We start from the raw sequence: 19,235 nt of genomic DNA, 5'->3' as shown, positions 1-19,235 counted from the left end.
TGATTTCTGCTGGGTTACTGTATTAGGAGTCTCAAAGCTTCTTCCAGTTAAGGTTAATTTATTGCTTGTAATAGCTCATATGCCTTAACAATGTAAAGAGCATTTCCCACAGACCAGTTAATAAGATGCAGCATAGAGAAAGGGCCAATTAATGTTTGTTACAGTCTACTTAGTGAAGCTATGGCTACAATACTCCACTGCTGAAGTCAGTGAAAAGACACCAGCACAACACAATCCAAGGAAAATGCAAGCTGATACAGCACAAAAGAGTCTTTGTCTAAGAGCTGCAGAAATTTCCAGCAACTATCTGGACAAAAATGCAAGATAGAAGAGAATGTAATTAAATAACAAAACAAACCCAAACTAAAAGAGAATCATTATAAACCAGGACAAGGACACTGTTTTTAAGTGCACACAATGAATTTTAAAGATCTTTGTTCAGAAGGGGAAATAAAGTATTATGGAGGAGTGACACATTTGATGGATGGGTGGGTTCTGAAAAACCACATTATCAATTACTTTTTCTTGTTTGGCTCCAGTCCAGTAATTTTTATTTGAACAGGCCACATACTAGCATGGTTTTGATTGCAGGAAGTGACTGATTGTTGTTAAAGGGGCTACTATTGCATTGACGATCTTAAGCTTTCCTCTTTCTATCCCTCCTCCGTCTGATAGGGAGTCTGTTATGGCAAGCACTATTTCAGTTCTTACATGTGGGGGGAAAAAAAAAGGTATGTTTAGTAAACTGCTCCCTGTTTTGTTTTCAGCCAGCTCACATCCAGTTCAACCCAATCTATCTTGCCAGTTGTTTAGAAAACAAACCCTTTGACTGCCTCTCCGAGTTTCTTTCCCAACCAGTTGGCCGTTCCGGGCTGTCTCCCTTTTCTCAGTTACACCAGCGTTCATCACTAAACCCCATGGAGTCACTTCACTTGAGCTATGAGTAATTAGGGAGTAAATCCCCATTCGTTGTTCCCTTAAGTCAACTTTGCAGAGTATTCGTGAGATTAGCTCATCAAAAGGATTAGATATCAGGAACAAAATCTTGCTCTTTACCTTTGAGACAGGTGTGGGTTAAAGAACTGCTGATAAAGTACCCGGAGTGGGGATCATTACACTATACCCAGCTGCAGAGATAGAAACCGTCCTGCAAGCAACAATCAGTTCCTCTCTGCCTTCTTTAACTGTGGCTTCGTGAGGTCTGTCCTCCAGTCCCCAGTGAAGGTAACTGCACAGTTTACGCTCAGTTTTGAACGAGATCAGACTGTGACCCTTACTATAAATCATACCTAGAACATAGGACAGATTCTCACTTCTCAAATCCACTTTGCTGCACTCTGGGAGATGGACAGCAGCTCTCCATCCCATGGAAAATACCCTGGACTCCCCATGGGGCTCCTCCCTGGTATTAGGGGACAGGAGAGAAAAATGTGCCAAGGGCAAGAAGGGAAGATGATGATTTAATTCATGCCAGGAGAGTTCAGCTCTCAGCCCTCTAGACCCAGGTGAACTGGGATAAAGTAACCTCACACATTGCTTGGGTATAATCTGAGGACGTGACAATATTTTTCACATTGCTCTAAAATATGTATATAATCCACAAAAGCCCAGTGTTGACCATTTTCTGAAGAAATGACTGCTGTCTCCATGGATATTTCTACATCCATAGTTAGGGTCACTGTATGTTAATCCATTAAACACAGAAATAGAAGCAGAGTACATTTCGTGGTCCTCAAAACCCATTTACTGTTTAAAAGTTTCAAAGCCGAAACATACCAAAAATTCAAAACTGCCTCGACTCCAGTAAGACAGCAGGAAGTTTACACTGTAACTAATATATTTACTTAAAGCACATTCCTCCCTATTATTTTCATTCTGAATAATAACTGGAGAGAAATTATTCTTCCTATTCCTTAGGAACAAAAAATGTATTTAAGGAAAAACCCTGCTCGTTCATCAGCTGAAAGTTTTCCCCTGCTTTGGAAGAGCAAACATATATACAGCAGCTACTTGCTGAAATCGGTCTCTGCTAAGCACATAAATCTTTTTATATAACAGCGCTGTGGCTACGAAAAGAGGTGTGTACATCTTATTCATGAACGTCGCTCCTAAGGAAGGAGTAAGGAAAATAAAACTGTTTCACAATGCACAGAATCTAAACTTCTGATTCCTACTGCACTTGCTGAGTCTGCAGTACAATAATAGCATGCGAGTCGACTTCAATATGTAATTGAAGATTAAAAAAGAAATGGTGTATTTACCCTTTTAGAGCAACCAGGAAATTTGCAGTATATGATGTGAAAAAGAGAAGTTCAAAATCTTATTTATACCCTGAAAATAAGTTCAAAATCTTTTCTGAATTTTTGCCCTAGATAATATTTTTGTGCTTCTCACTTCACTCACTTTTGCCAAAGTAAAGAAACATTAATAGGGCCAATGTAAAAAACATTAAACTAAGGAAATATTACATTCATTTTCAATTATTTTTCTTTATTTTGACCTCTTACCTTTCCATATGGCTTTCTTTATGCTACTTAATGCACCTTGAACTTGTAAAATTCAATTGGTTTATATAGTGTTCCCTTGCATGATAAAATAAGCGGTTCTAATTGAAATCATCTGACAGCGTGAATTTCCAAAACAATGATACGTTCTCTTTTATCAATATTATATGATGAAAATCCCCTTTTATCTTAATATTTGCCTAAAAAAACCCTAAAGTTTTGAAAAATGTGGGAAATTATTCATCGCACCTGAGAAATCTTGAGTCAAAAATGTAACTCCAAGCATTACGTTTATTCAGTAATTAATATGCACTGGGGGCTAAATTGTGACTTTCATTAATGGCGCTGTGAGGGCACAGGACTGCCCCTGGGGTAGCAAGAGGGCATGCTGAGCCCGTTTTCCTTATCTTACAACACAGCTAGCAGACCCATCACACTGCAGTGAGCACTAAACCCCTTTTGTTAGGAAAGATGAAAGGCTGGGTAAAACGATAAGCCCCCATGTTTTCAGAAAGTCATCACTTCTTAGAGAGGTATCCTTGTCCTTATCATACTGGGGGCAAATGTGTGGGAGGCTGTACTGTGTGAGCGGGTGACTTCTTCCATACTGTAACTCCGGCTTTCAGCAACTACATTTTCTTGTGCAACAATATGATTAATTTTTTGGAAGCTGAGAATGGATTTGGATCCAATGCTGTGAATGAACTGGTTGACTTGATGTTACTGAGATTAACTTGGGTCCTATGCATAAAGTTTATTGAGAAATATTCCTGTACTCTCATCGGGGTTGCAATGTGTTATGTAGCTGCGTTATGACTATAAGGTATAATCATGTGAAAACACTTTGCTTAAGCCCAGATTTGTCAGATCTTGCCATACTATAATAGTTCCTTGCATATGACAAGCTAGAAGAACGTTTCTACAAAATCAGGGATAAATAGCTTTATGGCTACATCCATAATATTCTAGGTAGGCCTTACAGAAAGTGAGGGGGTGACTATGGAGCACTCATATCTCAAATCTGATATTAAGGCATAAATGCAACTTTAGTGATGCACAGCCTTTTTACTAGACTTCTGGAAGGAAGGAAGTTTTCTTCCCAAAGGATTTTTCATGGTTTTCACAGAAACGAAACTATTCCTCACTGCTGGTTCATAGATTTCAGTGAGGAGTATGGCTTACGAAAAATGACTTTAATTTCAAATATCTGCCAAAGCCATTCTGCATTGCAAGAGTTTGCAAATCGAGCTTCTAGTGTATGATATGCCCTAAATTGTTAACCTTTCTGCAGACAAAACTTCTGTTGACTTTAAAAGGGGTTTTCCTGCCACATGTCAACAAGTGAGCTGTAGATTTTTCTTGTAAGCAGAATTGTGTCATTGCAAGAAGTAAGATTTGCATGTGATCTATCGAGCAATCAAGCACCCCTGCAGAAATGAACGAAATAAGACCATGAGTCCAAAACACCCACATCTATAAAAGAACTAAATAAAGTGGAACTTCGGTAATGTTAAAGCTAAAGAAGTATGTAAATGATTTATTAGAAAGAAGTTTGGAACACTCAGACTATTTTGCAAAGACTTTTTGTTTTGTGAAAGAGCTACATATAAATTAACGCATGAATCATCATATTATTCATAGTACCATAAATTCTCTTAATTTGCTTACTAACTACCACATACCCCTAAGATCGCTGACGACTAATTTAGAAAGTTGTACATCAGGAGTGTTTTAAAAACATCCTGAGACGAGGTTACTTGATAGCACTTGTAAAACACAAGAACATTAACCGGGTGTCATGCTGCTACATTCTCCTACCAGCAAAGCCTGGCTTAGCACCATAATTTAAAGTTTTAAACAGTGAGAACTTGGTGCCAATTCAAGTGAAAACTTCACTGAGTCTATCTTTTTGTAAGCTGGTTACACAGTGCACTTCAATGTGTGGACTAAGATTTACTATGAGGCATTTTGAACTGACTGATTTATCAAAAAGCTTAACACCTTTATTTTTGTGAGTGTGTGTGTGTGTGTGTGTGTGTGTGTGAGGGTACATAGCTGACAAAGCATGGTGACCTAGTAACTTGGTCCCAAAATAAACTGCAGTAAGTTGCAGTGCTAGGCACAACTCTTTTGGACTTGAGCTACACTCATTCCAGATAGGAAATCTGTGAGGTTACATACAAAGTGGCCTCAGGTTTGGGCGTTTTATTAAGGATCCTCTGGCCCTGATAAATCTCTGTATTCAGTTTATGACTCAACTATAAAAAATCACCAAGTCTGAGAGTGAGTTACAAAAATCTCAGCATGAAAATAGTTTGTTTCTTTTACTTACCCTGTGAAATAAGTATATAAACACATCAGTTCATTTTAAAGCTTAGAACTTAAATGTAATGAAAAATATGGACTAGTTCAGATTTAATAGGTCTGAAATGACCATTTGCTTTTCTTGATAATGGGAGAAAAAAAGTGGATGAGATATTTAGCAACCACTGGTTCCTCTACGATATTTCATATGGGATTTTCTATGCCAGTCAAAACTCAATACACTTATCGTGCATATAAAAATGCCTAAATATTTCTTGCAGTCGATTCACTTGTGAGAAATTTTTAGCAAGATGTGTAAAACATTTAAAAACTACCTTCTCTACTTGCGAGATAATAGCTCAGGTTATATAACCTACCATAAAAGATTTTTCATAAAAGAAGGAAAAAACAAGGAACTTTAAATACAAAACAATCTATATTTAAAGACCCATCAAGGTTGTGTCAGACATGACAAAAGATAGGAAAATAGAATGACACTGCCATTCTGATCTCAATTCACATCACTTTAAAATGGCAAATTATGGAGCAGTTTCTGCTTCAACTTTGGAGTTTTACGGATCTTGCCAGAATGCTGCAAAATTGGATCATGATCATGCCAAAAAAAAAAAAAAGTGTACCTGCTTTACCATATGCACAGTGATTATTCCATTAACTTAAGCATATACATATATACATCTTGCTAAAGCTTGGCAAAGCAAACTCTTCCTTGCTTAGCCACGCAAACTCACTGAAGACAATGGGCAAGCAAGAGTGAATAGCGTTGTGTGGACACAGTTTGGATGAGCATCGCTGGTGAATCACTCTCCAAAGGAAGAAGAGGGGCTGCTTTGACCAAAAAGTTGTGTGTTTGCCTTTTAAGGTGTTCAGTACATTCTGGTTTGGAGCTCTGCACCTCACGTCAAACTAATGCAGGGCTACAAAGAATGAAAAAACTGTTGTTAATTTCAGAATTTAATTTCATCAGATACGGTGTTTATTTCATAACAAGACTAGTCCTCTTCCAGGCTTAGGATTTGATCCTAAAATTAGAGGCTGAGTCTGCCCAGCGCATTTCGAGAGATGCTTACAATGCTGCAGAATCGCAGAACTGTTGTTCTGTTCTTACACTGCTCAACAAAGCTTGCATGCACGCAGGTGATGGGCATTTAAGCACTTGCAGATTTGGCAGCTGTATTTCTGTATGTCAAGATTTGGTCCTGGCATATGATGAATGTCCTTATTTCAGAGGAGCTGAAGGTGCTCCACTGCCTAGCAAAGGATGCTCACAACCAGTCTTTTAAAAGCATTTTTGGTTCTGGAAGATTCAGACACATGACAAGTGGTATTATCAGAATTATACAGGTGCTTTTTGTCCACATCTTCAAATGTTATTTAGAGGCCTAAATCCCACTGGAATACCGATTCTGAAAATGTGAAAATTCCAGTGGAAATGAAATCTGCAAGTAGGACAAAGGCTCACTATCGCAATGCCTCACGATGCTTAACTTCTAGATGTTTTTTAGTCACAGAAAGACAAAAGGTGAGAAGGCCACCTTTTGGTGCATTTCCCAGTGACTTTATTTGTTTAGGCAGAAATGACTTCAGCAGGAGAAATACAGAATGACCTGCCACAAAACACTCTAGATCCTAGTGGTTACAGCACTCACCACGTAGGAAGCAGATTTTGGTTACAAACTCTATTTCAAACCGAAGAGAAGAGGCATATCCGTCCTGGCCTGCCTGCACCTCTGAGCCCTAGGCAACGGCAGAAGCTGGATGCCATGACCCCCTCCGTAAGTACCACCATTACCCTATTTTTGGCTACTGGCCCAGTCCTTGCAGGTCAGGTAAGGAAGGGAAAACCTTGAGGGAACGGCCCATCAAGGCCTTGAAGTGCTTAGAAGTTGCAGGCCTTAGCCAGAGAAAGGTGGGTGGTAAGGAGATTTTACTACTAAAATATAAATATTTATAATTTAGCTACCATTATTAGGGCACTGTTGCTGAGTGAAAGTTTTGAGACCATAAATTTGGAATACGGGCACCATAAATGACTAAATGATTAAAACCACATTTAGACTATGCTTGAAATGCAGGTTTAAACTGCAGCTCATCAGGCATAAAAACTGCTCGAAGGCAAATATCAGCCTCAGAGGTATGGAAAGGAAGAAAGTCTGAGCCTTTCCCTTGCAGATGTGCCAATGCATGGTATCGTCTGCAATGAGGGTTGGCAGAAAAATTGTTCTGGGGGTATTATTAGGAAACAGCACTAGTAGGCACAAATTGTATTACTGGCATTTAGGCTTTCAAAGTTATAGGTGCCCTAGTGGCAGCATGTGACGTGCAGGCCTCGGGAGGGGACACATTTGCGTGAGCCTGCTTTCCAGCGTGCGGACCACAGGAGCCACTGGAGCCATAGCCTAACCGCCTGTAGGACTGGATATATCTATTCCTTTACATGGGTAATTTTCAGATACCTTTATTGCACCTTCAAATATCTGGCCCTTGGGATTGAGCAGTCCTCTCTTTTGATGCTGATGTTCTGTTGTATGTCAATGCACCTTTAGAATATATCGTTTAAAGGTCACATCTTTAAGCCTTACTCTTGTGAGTAGCTGAGAATAACATCCTTTCAGTGGAACCACTTCCAAGAGTGAAGATTTAGTCCCATAAGTAAAGCTAGTAGGAACAAGCCTTAAATTATAGTGCATTCAGTAACTATAAACATACATCTCAACCTGCCAAAGCCGTATTGTGGGACACCATGTAACTGGGCACAGAAGAAAAATAACAGTGCAGGAAGCTTTAAATGATGTGGGATTGCTTTCTCTGACATCAATAAGTATTTGTTTTATTGCCTCAGTTTCAGTGGCTTTGCATTTCAGATGTAAATAATTTAGAATAATACAGGATACAAGGTCTAAAGTGAGGCCTATCTCTGGTAATGCAGGCTGCAGCGAGGTATGGCAATTGATGCACCAACACGGCGCTGAAGGGAAAGATGTCTGGCTTTCTGCAGGGTGGATGAGCCTCCCAACCAACCGACGTGGTAAAAGATTCTCGAGTACTGCATGTTTATCGTGCAAAATACGATGGGGTATTTTTTCTAAGATGCGGCGAGTCGAGCGGTTCTCCTCACAACGCAACTGTTTGTTAATCAACGGCGACAAAAAGGCCGTAGAAGCACGCCAAAGCCCGCCCGCGGCCCATGACGAAGGAGGCGGTTTAACGCCGGGCCTGCGACGGGAGGCTGGAGGCCTCCACGGCAGGGAAACGAGCCGTGGCGCCCGCCGGGGAAGGAGCGCAGGAGGAGCGGGGCAGCGGCCGGGCCGCGGCCTCCCCTCGCCCCGCCGGGTGTCCCGGACAGATACGCGCGGCCACGCTCCGGCGGCCGGGCCGCGCCCCTCCCCCCGCCGCCCGGAGGTGGCCGGCAACGGCTGCGGCGGCGACCGTTACGCGCCCGCTCGGCGCCCTCGCGCCGAGACCCCCCCGGCCGGTGCCGGCGGGGCGAGGGAGGCCGGGCCCCCGCCTCCCCCCCGCACCGGGGGGAGCGCCGTGGGTGCTGCCCCCCCCCCCGCGGCGGGGCGGGGGAAGCGAGGGGCGCCGGCCGGGCGCTGCCCGCTGCCCGCGCCCGGCGGCGCGGGGCCTCAGCCCCGTTCACAGGAAAATTATGCCAGCTCCAGCGGCGCGTAAAATTGATGTGAGCTGAAGGGAGCTGGATCAGCGCGATCCTCCCCTTCTTGTCTCAACAGGGGTTTCGGCACGTTACACAAGGCCGCGCTTGTCTCTTTAAGGAGACATTGCCCCCTAATTAGCGCGCGTCCCTCCCGGCGAGGGCGATACGGCGGCACCGGGGGGGGGGCAGGCCGCGGGGGGCCGGGCGCACCCCCCCGCCGCACCCTGCTCCCGCCGCGCCACCGCCCAGCGCACGGGATGCCGCGGGAGCGGCGGCGGCGACAGCCGATACCACCCCACGTTACTTTGATTGACAGCTGAACAAATGTTTCCCCTGTTCGAACGCCGGCGCTATAGAACGTCAGCGATCTCAAAGCTCCACCTCGGGCGGCGGGGAAATGGGAGAGGAGAGGCGGAGGGGGGCGTGCCGCCGCCCCAGGAGCTGCCCGATTGGCTGCAACCCCGTGAAACGTCGGGTCTCCACGTGGGGGCCCGGGCCGGGGCCGGGGCCGGGGCCGGGGCCGGGGCCGCCCCCCCCTCCCCCTCCCCCTCCCCCTCCCCCCCTCCCCCTCCCCCTCCCCCTCCCCCTCCCCCCTCCCCCTCCCCCTCCCCCTCCCCCTCCCCCTCCCCTCCCTCCCTCTCCGGACCTGTGTGCCCATTTGTCAGCGGCGAAATGATGGGCATTAATACAGAACGGCGATTAATGTGCAGCCGCCGCTGATTGGTCGCCGGCTACGCCCTTCATGGGCGGAGCGGCGGCGGATCCGCACGAGGGGGGACGGGCGGCGCCGCAGTGCCTTGTGGGAGAAGTAGTCCTCGGCGCGGCGCCGTGGCCGCACGGAGGGGGGCCGCGGCCGGGATGAACTACAGCTCCCAGGCCGCCCCGCGGCCGGCGGCCTTCCGGCTGCTGTGAATATGTATCAGAATGTTAATGATATGCTGCTGCTAAATTTGGTCAAAGAAGTCGCCTCGCCAGAGCGTGCTGTGGGAGCGGCGCGGAGCGGTGGCAGGCCGGGCCGGGCCGGGCCGGGCCGATCCCATCCCATCCCATCCCATCAGATCCGCGCGGCGCTGCTGGTGCTGCTGCTTCCAGTTCCCGGAGTTTCCGAAAGGCGAGGAGGAAGGAAAAAAAGAAAAAATATATATAAATAAAGCAACCCGGACCGTATTTTTTTCATCCTTCTCTTAAAAAAAAAAAGACTAAAAGAGGGGAAATGAAATCTGGCTGATAGGGAAGAGGAAAAACCCATCACAACAAAAGGTTACTGCACTTAAACCTCTGAAGACGCAAATACCGCGCGGGGGGGAGAGACAGGCGCAAAACCGACAGACAGCAAAACCTCAGCCCAGGAGGTGCTCTCTTCCTAGTAAAGAAAGGAGATTTTTGTTTCTTTTTTTTTCGGTCTCTTCTTTTTTTCCCCCCTCCGAAAGCGTGTAGGAGGGATAACAGCCGAGACCAATAAAAGTTTGCAGAAGGGAAAAAACTGCGAGCGGGGATCCTTCGGGTGAGCCGCGCGCCGGTGCCGGCGGACGGGAGCTCCGTCCCTCCCTGCCTGCCGCCTCCTCGTCGCCCCGCTCCGCCGCCGCCCGGGGCTCGCAGCCCGCCCGCAGCGACCCGCCGTCGCGGGGACGCGGCCCTGCCCGGCCCGCGGAGCGCCCCCGGGGGATGTGGCAGCGGCCCCCGCGAGCCGGGGACGCCGCCGCCGCGCCTCGCCGCCGCCGCGGGGGGTGCCCCGCCAGCCCCGGGGCGGCGGGGGCCGGGGCGCCCCTGCCCGCCGCCGCGCCGCTGCGGCCGCAGCCCATGAGCCCCGCTGCTCCGGCCGCCCGCTGACCGGCTTGGATGATTCGCGACCTGAGCAAGATGTACCCCCAGACCCGGCACCCGGTGAGTGCGGCGGGGGGACGGGGACGGTGGCGCCACCGGCTTGGAGCCATTTTCTCATTGTTGTCCCCGGCGCCGCGGCGGCCTTTGCCTCCGCCGGGTCGCCCTCGCCCCGCTCCGGCGCGGCGCGGGCTCAGCCCCCAGGCGAAGGGCTCGGCCGCCGGCGGCCGGGGCGACGCCTCCCCCCGGCGCGGCCCGGCGCGGAGCCCCGGGGGGGCGGCGGGCAGGAGCGGGCGAGCGGGGGGCGATTAACCGATCCGCTGTCGATCGCTTCCAGGCGCCTCACCAGCCAGCGCAGCCCTTTAAATTCACCATTTCCGAGTCCTGCGACCGGATTAAGGAGGAGTTCCAGTTCTTGCAGGCGCAGTACCACAGGTAACGGCCCCTGTTTACTTTCCGCGGGCCGCGTGGCGGCTCGGCGCCCGCTGCCCCCTCCGCTCCCGGAGGCACGCGCCCCTAACGGTCCCCGCGGGACCGGCTCAGGGGGAGCGCCGCGAGGCGGGCGCCCGCCCCAGGCGGTTGGAAGCGCATTTTCGGTGTTTTTTGGCTCCCCCCCCCACACCCCGCCAGGCACTTCTGGGGCGGCCGGCCGCGGTCGCGCCTCCCTGTGCTGGCCATGGGGCCCCGCGGGGGGCGGCGGTGCCGGCAGCTGCGCGGCGGCCCCGCGGTGACAAGCGGCTCTCGCAGGGCTCGAGCGCGCTCCCGCAAGCAAACAGCGGCCGGGGGGGAGGGGGGGGGGTTGTCGCGGCATCGCTTGAACCGCCTTGCGATCCTGTCATCAATAACAGCCAAAAAACCAAACAATCCCCCCCCCCCCCCCGACTTCTTGCTCCTTTAAGTGGCGATACGCGTTTGGTTACCCTGTGGCTTGAATGAAAGCAAGAGGTGTTTCTAAAACTCACTTAAATAAAAGCTTAGAGAACTAAATTGCGGATTTGTAAGTGGCTTCCGAAGCTTTAGTGTTGTAGGTATGAACCAGTGTGTTCGCATTTTCTGTGAACCAGTGGTTTTCTTCTTTTGTCAGAGAAAAACATTCTCTTGCGTACCGTGTACAGCGCGCTGGGGAGATGAGGATGTTGCGCGGTGTCTCTTGAGAGAGGAAAAGGACAAACCCCACCCTTAACTCCCAAGCAGGAGCTGGAATGTAGATTTATATTTGTTTGTTGGAGAAATGCTTGGAAAGGGGAGCAAACGTGTGCTTAGAAGAATGTCAGTTTTGCATTATGAAGTACTCATGCTTTCTTTTTTCTTTTTTTGGTCTTGAACAGTTTAAAGCTAGAATGTGAAAAACTGGCCAGTGAGAAGACAGAGATGCAGCGACATTATGTCATGGTAAGCAAGCTGCATAACAAATTCAAAATGCCTAGTAACTTGGTATACTGAAACTGAAATACATTTGAATTGCTGGAGGCGAACAGAAAGATTACAGTAGTGCTGCTGTTGTTGAGGTTGTATCAGTGTTTCTATTATAAATCCTTAGTTTCGGGGGTTTATAACTTGTTTGTAGCAATTAGTTTCTACACAAAATCTGCCTTTTAATGTTTTAAGTAACTGGCGATATTTCTTCAAAAAGCTAACAAATTACTTGGTCAGCCCTTTAAAGGCATGCACAACTTCCTAAGTGTATTTATGGATGATGTTCTCACTTCTGATGACTTCTCACAACTATCATATCTCCATAAGGCAGTTCAGGATAATCCTTTTTCTATGGAGAAGTTGAATCAAAATCTTATATATATGTATATAAAGCTGAAGCCTATTTCCCAGAAGAACTATTTCTTCTGGGCTGCTGGCTCATTGTTTCACTAAATTCAGAATGTCAGGGATCTGAGCTGTGAAGGGGATTTCCTCAACGGTTGTGGCCTGTCTGGTTAAATAACTTCCATAGGAAGAAATCTCTCAATACATAATTGCACGATGGATCATGATTGACTCCAGAGAAGCTCGTGCTGTCTGTTGTCTTGTGTGTCTATGAAGGATTAGCTGTTTTCCATATGTATGTGACAAATATATCATTCTTATATTTACAAAAACAGCAAATATCCTTGAAAAAACTGTTTACCAAGAGCACAAGCAGATGTTGAGGCTCGCATTTGTCTTTTTCTGATGTGCTCAAGTCTTGGAGATTGTTTGGTGCTAATGTTACACACTGAACTGAGTTCCCTCCAACACTGAGGCATACGTAACAGGAGATATTTAGAACAGAGTAGCTGCTCTGGCTCTGCATTTCAATGCTCTTTCTTTTCTTGCATCCCTGCAACTTAATTGTATCTTTTTTGTGTTTTTAATTTAAAATATTGAATAACTGGTCTGTTAGACATTGCTGATTTATATGTGTGTCTGGTTTCAAGCACTTCGGGCATTTTTTGGCATCTTCAATGTGTGCTAGGGAATAAAATCTTGAGCCTTTTCTATGAGTTTTCTCTGCTTCTAATCTTTAACTCTGGTTGTGATTATTTTTCATGATGTTGTTGTTGTTGTTGTCTCTTTTGCTTGTTTTATGGCTGTTTGTAAATTTGACAAGAAGCAATGTTGATAAAGCAAAAAAGAAAAAAGAAAAGGTTGCTATAAAATGTGCTTTCAAATTCCAGGGGCTTTTCAAGGCTAGTAAATGTTTTGTAGATCTTTGTCTTTATACAGATGATGTTTGATTCAAAGTGAATTTTGGAATGACTTTGATTTCAAGTTCTAACAGAGCCATTTTCTTCTTTCTTAGTATTATGAGATGTCCTATGGGCTGAATATAGAGATGCATAAGCAGGTAGGCAAATATTTTGTTTTGTGTAAGAATGTTCTGTATAATTTCTCCCATCAGTCTTAAAACAGATGTGTATTCTGTGAGAGTTGATTTAACTGCATGCTTAAGTGCACTGGATGTTTTTTTCTGTTCCGCGGTGCTCTGAAACTTCCATCTTGTGTATGATACATGGCTCTATGTAGGTTACTGTGTTGGCTCCCAGTTGTGCGTTACCGTGTTGACTTTCCACATGTAATCTCTGCACATGCAAGTGGTCTTACTACAAAAAGAGTACCTATGGGAGTAACGTGGGTTGTAGCTTCAGATCTATCTAACCTCTAATGTTTGAGGTTTACCTTCTGGAACGATAGCTACATCATAAACATCTATGAAGTGTAAAGGGTTGTATATTTGTGTACAGAAAAAGACTGTTATCTTCAGCTAACTTGGACAGATTTGAGCTGGAACTGCAAAAGAAATTGATGCACAGATATGTTCCTGTTTCCCACAAGCTACTGACTTGGACCTTTGTCCAAAAATAGTGTCTTAGTTACTCAAGCTCTAAAGTGTAAATGAGCTTTCTATGAGGATGTTGGCATGCTCAGTTTTGTGCCTTGAAGTCTAGCACTTAGGCCATGATTAGCAGGAAGGAGATTAGTCAGATGGAGCATGGTAGTGTAAATCAGAATTTCTTTTCAGTAATGTGTGTTTTTAACCTTCTCTAGAGGAGAATGAATTAAACATCTGACCTCTTTTCTGGTGAGGGAACTTTGTATATGGGGGGAGTTTAATACTGACAACTCATTTTAGCAAACGGTTGAGCAATTCAGCAGTGTTGCTGGGTAGTGTAAACTGCAGAAATAAAGAAATGATTGGATGGGAGAAGAAAGACCAATTGGTTTGTACATGTTTCTGTTCAAAGTAAGGGATTTGGAACTTCTCTGGGTTGTGGAAATAGGATTTCTTTATCTTGTTGAGAGCAAACATGTAAGTCAAATGTTTTTTCATGTTATTTATTGTATTTTGTATCCCATTAACATCCCAATGCCACAGTACTGATTAGGACCATTTGTGCTAGATGGCGTGCAAATATGAAGATAGCGGAATTTCCTGCCTCAAAGCATTTTGATCTGCAGCTCCAAACCTATGGAACTTTGTACATATACATTATTTTACAGACATGCGTAGCCCTGTTGAGCTCAAACATACTATTCATGAATGTGATATCTGCCCATAAAGACTCAACAAGTGTGTTTAACAGTCGAGAGTAAAAGACTCTTCCTCTAGCTGATCAGATTCTAATTATATGGTTACTCTCTGGACCCAATTCAGGTCACTGGTAGTAGTGGAAAGACTGTTAATTAACTCTCAAATGTTTTGGAGCTGTTCTCAAATGAATAGCTAGATTATTGCAGGTACTATTAAAAGAACCTAAAGCAGTAGATGCAAAAACAATTCATAAAGTCCAGAGTCCTTACAGGCCACCTACGCAGCAAATTATCATAGGCATTTGAAGACAACTATTGCAGTCAGACTTGTTTATATATCTAGATACTGTGTTTTTACAGCAATTAGTTATATGTAGACTTAAACTGACTCCACAAAATGCTGTATGTAGGACAAAGTCTGTATGCATGTGAAATATGCAGTTGTATTTTTTTTTGAGGGGAAAACAAAAACAAAACCCTTTTAATTTTTAAATTCTAAATAGTTCAGAAACTACACAATTAAGGTAGTGGGGGCTTTAACAATATTCTGGAGAAATTAAATGGTTAATTACAAAGAAAAGTGGGGCTTACAAAGGACTGAGTTTTAATTAAACACCATTTTCCATTACTGTTACTCTCATGTATTTTACTCTCATGCAAAACACTTAAATACTTTTGTCAGACGTTGATGCAAATTAGCAAACAAGTTTCTTACTTGCAACTATCATTCTTAAATCTGATGTTAGTTTTATCTTTCATGTTTTCCGTTCTGTTGCCACAGCATTTTTTTTCCTTTCTCTTTTTGTTCTGCAACTACAAAATATTTCCTATTTTACTTTAGGATCGCAGTGTTACGGCCCAGTTTTTGTATATGTAGTGTCGATTGTTTCATTTGATGTGTGTGAAGCTTTTTTAGCCTTCCACCTTAAATTCCCTTTTCTTCCTCCTCCTCGATCTTTGAATTGTGCCCAGCTGAAATTGAATGTACAAAGCTCTTTTTTTTTTTTAAAAAAAAGTGAATCACTCAATCATATCAAAAATCCTGAGGGCAGTTTATCACATTATGAAATACAGACAGCTCTGCAAACCACCTACTTATTATATTTTCTTTCTTTTTTTTTTTTCACTTTAGCACAGAGGCATATCTGTCTTTATTTGTTTTTCTGGGCAGACAGCCTTGGTTCCTCTTAGGTTCTTTTCCAGATGTACTCACTGGATGCCCTTGTAATGGAAAGCAGGCAATAATGCAGTGAAGTTGCCCTTCGGCATAATTGAGCCTAGTTGTCAAGATCAGGTTAGGCTTATTCACTTATTAGATTTGCGTCTCAAAGGGTTCAAGAGCAGGACTCCCTGGAGTCCTTGGAACTACCCTAGTAATTGGTGGCCCTGATATTTGAAACCTTTGTGTATTTTTCTGTTAAAGCTTCTGTTCTTCTTGGCTGCTCCCAGCCACAGAGTATTTATTTTTAGAGAACCTTTTCACTGGAACAGAAAATGATGGCTGTGATGGAGTCAAGACTCTGTGACTTAGCAAATTGATAAAAGGATAAACGCACAGAGCAGTGATAGTGTGTGTGCATGTGTGTATTGGGGGGGGGGAAGCAGGAGGAGGGAAGAAGAGCGTTTCTCTTCCCACCCCTCATGTGATGCTCATCATCAGTCATCCTGTGTTGATTTTGATAGAAGACTATTAAAGTGAAACCTATGGGGAATTTGTCATTCTGAAAGGAAAGTTAATGTAATTAGTACCAATTAAAGTACATTTAGTAAATTGGATTTAATCTTAATTAAGCCTGCATAATGTTGCCAATTTTTAACAATTATGTTTGAGAACATAATTAATTTAAATTTTGGTAACTGAGTAAATAACATTAGACTGGTAGAATTAGTCATTTGTATTTTTTTTAAGATGTGTGGGGTATGTTGTGACATGTGGCGTTATAGTCTAAAATCTTAACCTTATTTTTGATATCCTGTAGTAGGATCAATGAAGCTTCAAAATAGACACATTCCAAAGAAAAGCCCAAAAGGTAGGGATTGTGGGTTGCAGTATGAACAGATAGTTCCCTACAGTTTTAAATTTCAGTATTAGAATAAATGTGAGCATTTGAATGAGCCTGGAAATGCTCATTTCTTACTGAGCTGCTTTTTTTTAACATTTGTTTTTAAGAGGCTCAGTGGATAGTTTATGAATGAATAGTTGATGTGCTGCTCTGTTTCTAACACGGCGTTGCTACTTGCTGTTGTTGGTCATTCGGTTTAATTTCTGAAATTAGGCAGTTTTAATGTTATGGTAAACAGTTTATTTAAATTGCTGTAATCAAACACGCTTTCTGAAGGTTTTAATTCAGTATTGTAATTATCACTTAAAACAAGTGTCTGTATTTGGCTACAGACAACAGACATTTGTGAATGGGACTGATGGAGAACATAAATAGGATACAGCATTCACTTCTAATTTTGCTTATGTTTTTGGAGGTGTCAGACCATAAATTTGGATTCTTTTTGGTTACACCTCTGTCTCTGAACTAATTGTCAGAGAGAAAATGTAGGATTTTAGCATTTTTGAGAGAAAGTTCAGATCTTCAAGAAGCTGGATATTAAAAAATAAATGAAAAAACCTTTTTTAATCACAGTAAGAAAACCCCCTGTTTCAGTCCAATCCATGTAAATTTTATTATGAGACTTGGGCAAGAACCATTTGAGTGCTGCTAAAATATTAATTGGATAGAAATGAAAGGGCTCTACTAGCTGATAGGATATCATAATCATAGCTGCAGTAGTTGATGGTAAATGATGATAAATGGCATTAGGAACCTTTTAGCAAACTGTAATAACTACGAGGAGGGAAGCAGTATGGATTTGCATTATATCTGATACCCTCTAGTACCAAGTGGATTGCCAATACTGCTTGTTTAGCATTTTCTAAGGGCAATAGGATATTGATTTCTGACTTGCAAGGAACGGCTCTATTTTCACCATTGAAAAGTATTGCAGGTTGTTAAGAAGAAATTGACTTGAAGAGGCCTGACTGCTGCCCATCATGGAGCAAATAAAGCAAAACTGCCGAAGCATGGTGGAGCAGCGAGATGGGGCCCTCAGCAATTTGTTGCTATTAATTTACCACGCTCGACAGCAAATCAATCGGCATCTACTTCATCTGCTGGAGAAAATGCTGTCCAGGGCAGATAAAAGGCCCTGCGTGGTGCAGGGAATAGACTGGATTGGCCAAATGAAGGCTGTAGTTAATGTGTAAATAAGTGAAATCAAGGCCACTGTTGCCAAGAAAGCTGTTTTTAATTAGGTTGGGGCCTTATAGTGAGCTATTTAAGAAAGTAGCATAGAGCTTGGAGAGTGAGGGGAGATTTATTGCTGACTGAGTTAATATATGGGTTGTATGATATCCCAGCCTTGAGTCTGCTTGCTTCTTGTGCCTTACTAAATTATTTTGGTAAAAGGGTAAAGATGGGAATCAATTTGTTTAATTTAGGGATGAGTTTTGACCATTTTTCATCTTCATGGCCGTAAAATCCATATATCACAGAGAATTGGTCTGTGTATGTGCTAAATATGTAACAGAAAAGTATTCTTTTTTTCTATGGCAAGGAACTGGACTCTGTGTGAATGGGTGTGTGAATGCATATATGTGTGGATGCCTCTCTCCCTCCCCCCTCTCTCCCTCCCCCCCTCCCTCTCTCTCTCTTTTTTTTTTTTTTTTTTTTTTTTTTACGGCAGTCTGCAGTTGAATGTATACTGTCTTCCATTTGAAGAATAGCTGGAGACCCAGCTAAAATTATACTGGCTGAATTTGTTCTCCACTATAAACAGTAGGAAAGATTTAATAGAGATACAGGCAGTGGGTAGTCAGAACTGAACTGGGAAACTTCAAAATGAGAGAGATTAGAAGTGAAATTTTGAAGACTGCAGCTCATACAGGACTACTAAGGAGGGAGAGAAAAACAAGCGGCTTTTCTATCAAAGTCACAAAATATTAAAAAAAAAAAAAGGTTGTCAAATCAGTTTGACAACTGAGGCTTGTTTGTCGCAGTTTTAGGTTATTTAGCCTCTGAAGCCAGCTGAATAGCTGAGAAGCTTATGAAAAGTTGGAGAATGTATTATTCTGCAGTTAAACCCAAAGCTTTTTGCCTTGTAATAACTGCTAAGTTCTGAAGTGAGATTCTGTGTGCTTTTTTCATGGTACAGATATTAGACAACCTTTCTGTGGAGAGAACTTGTTAATTACTGAGAAGTTTGCTGTTGCTACTTGTCTGCGAGATACTGTTGAAATAACCTTTCCCCCCACAACTGCAGAAGAACATATATTAGGACAAGGACTTCCATTTCTTTCTGGTTTTGCTGTGCATAAGCAAAGAAAAATGTCATTTTTTCCCCCCACTTGTTTTGACAATTCAGACAGATGCTTAAGACACAGGAAATAGCACAAAACATGCTGAGCAAACTTTTAAATTAAGACATATGCTCTGTTTTTACTGGCAAAGGGCTATACTCTATAGTGCTTAAACATAAAAGCATTTTTCTGTCTTTGAAAGATGCTAATTGCCATGATGCTGCCTTACTGACTATGTTAGTTTATGGTTGTGCTTGTAATTACAGAGGGAGCCAATGGCGACCCTATGGCTAGGGTTGTCCAACACTTTCCATTATAGAAAAAGTTACTGCGAACATTTCTTGCAAGAAACTCTCTCCTTTATTGTTTGCAATAAGGGACATAGTCCTGGCAGCAATCCCCAACCTCCTTGGATAAATGGTGGGGGAGAGGAAAGGAAGGAGAGAAAGAGAGAATCTGACCTGGGCCAGACTTTCCCTCACCCAGCTCCTCAACACTAATAGGCTTCTGTTCTGCCTGGCACTGCCATTAGCTCCTCCTGTCAGCTAATACGGCTGGAAATGTAACTCTAGCCTAAGAT

At 43.8% G+C, this 19,235-nt stretch overlaps 1 protein-coding gene across 4 annotated transcripts in view; it reads left to right on the top strand.

Annotated features, from left to right (window-relative positions):
- The first annotated feature begins 9,424 nt into the window (after window positions 1–9,424).
- LOC112978788 (TLE family member 4, transcriptional corepressor) overlaps window positions 9,425–19,235 on the top strand; it is a 99,998-nt gene continuing 90,187 nt past the window's right edge. For all 4 annotated transcript variants that reach the window (XM_064501040.1, XM_026092507.2, XM_026092506.2 and 1 more), the window contains exons 1-4: window positions 9,425–10,365; window positions 10,640–10,737; window positions 11,631–11,694; window positions 13,079–13,123. In XM_064501040.1, the coding sequence (XP_064357110.1) occupies window positions 10,321–10,365; window positions 10,640–10,737; window positions 11,631–11,694; window positions 13,079–13,123 (252 nt within the window). In that variant the 5' untranslated portion in view covers window positions 9,425–10,320. The remainder of the gene's footprint in view (window positions 10,366–10,639; window positions 10,738–11,630; window positions 11,695–13,078; window positions 13,124–19,235) is intronic.

The sequence above is a fragment of the Dromaius novaehollandiae genome, chromosome W (genome assembly GCF_036370855.1).
Source record: "Dromaius novaehollandiae isolate bDroNov1 chromosome W, bDroNov1.hap1, whole genome shotgun sequence".
NCBI classification, from domain to species: Eukaryota; Metazoa; Chordata; class Aves; order Casuariiformes; family Dromaiidae; genus Dromaius; species Dromaius novaehollandiae.
Note: the sequence above shows the minus strand (reverse complement) of the source record. Positions and strands in the feature narration are given on the sequence as shown.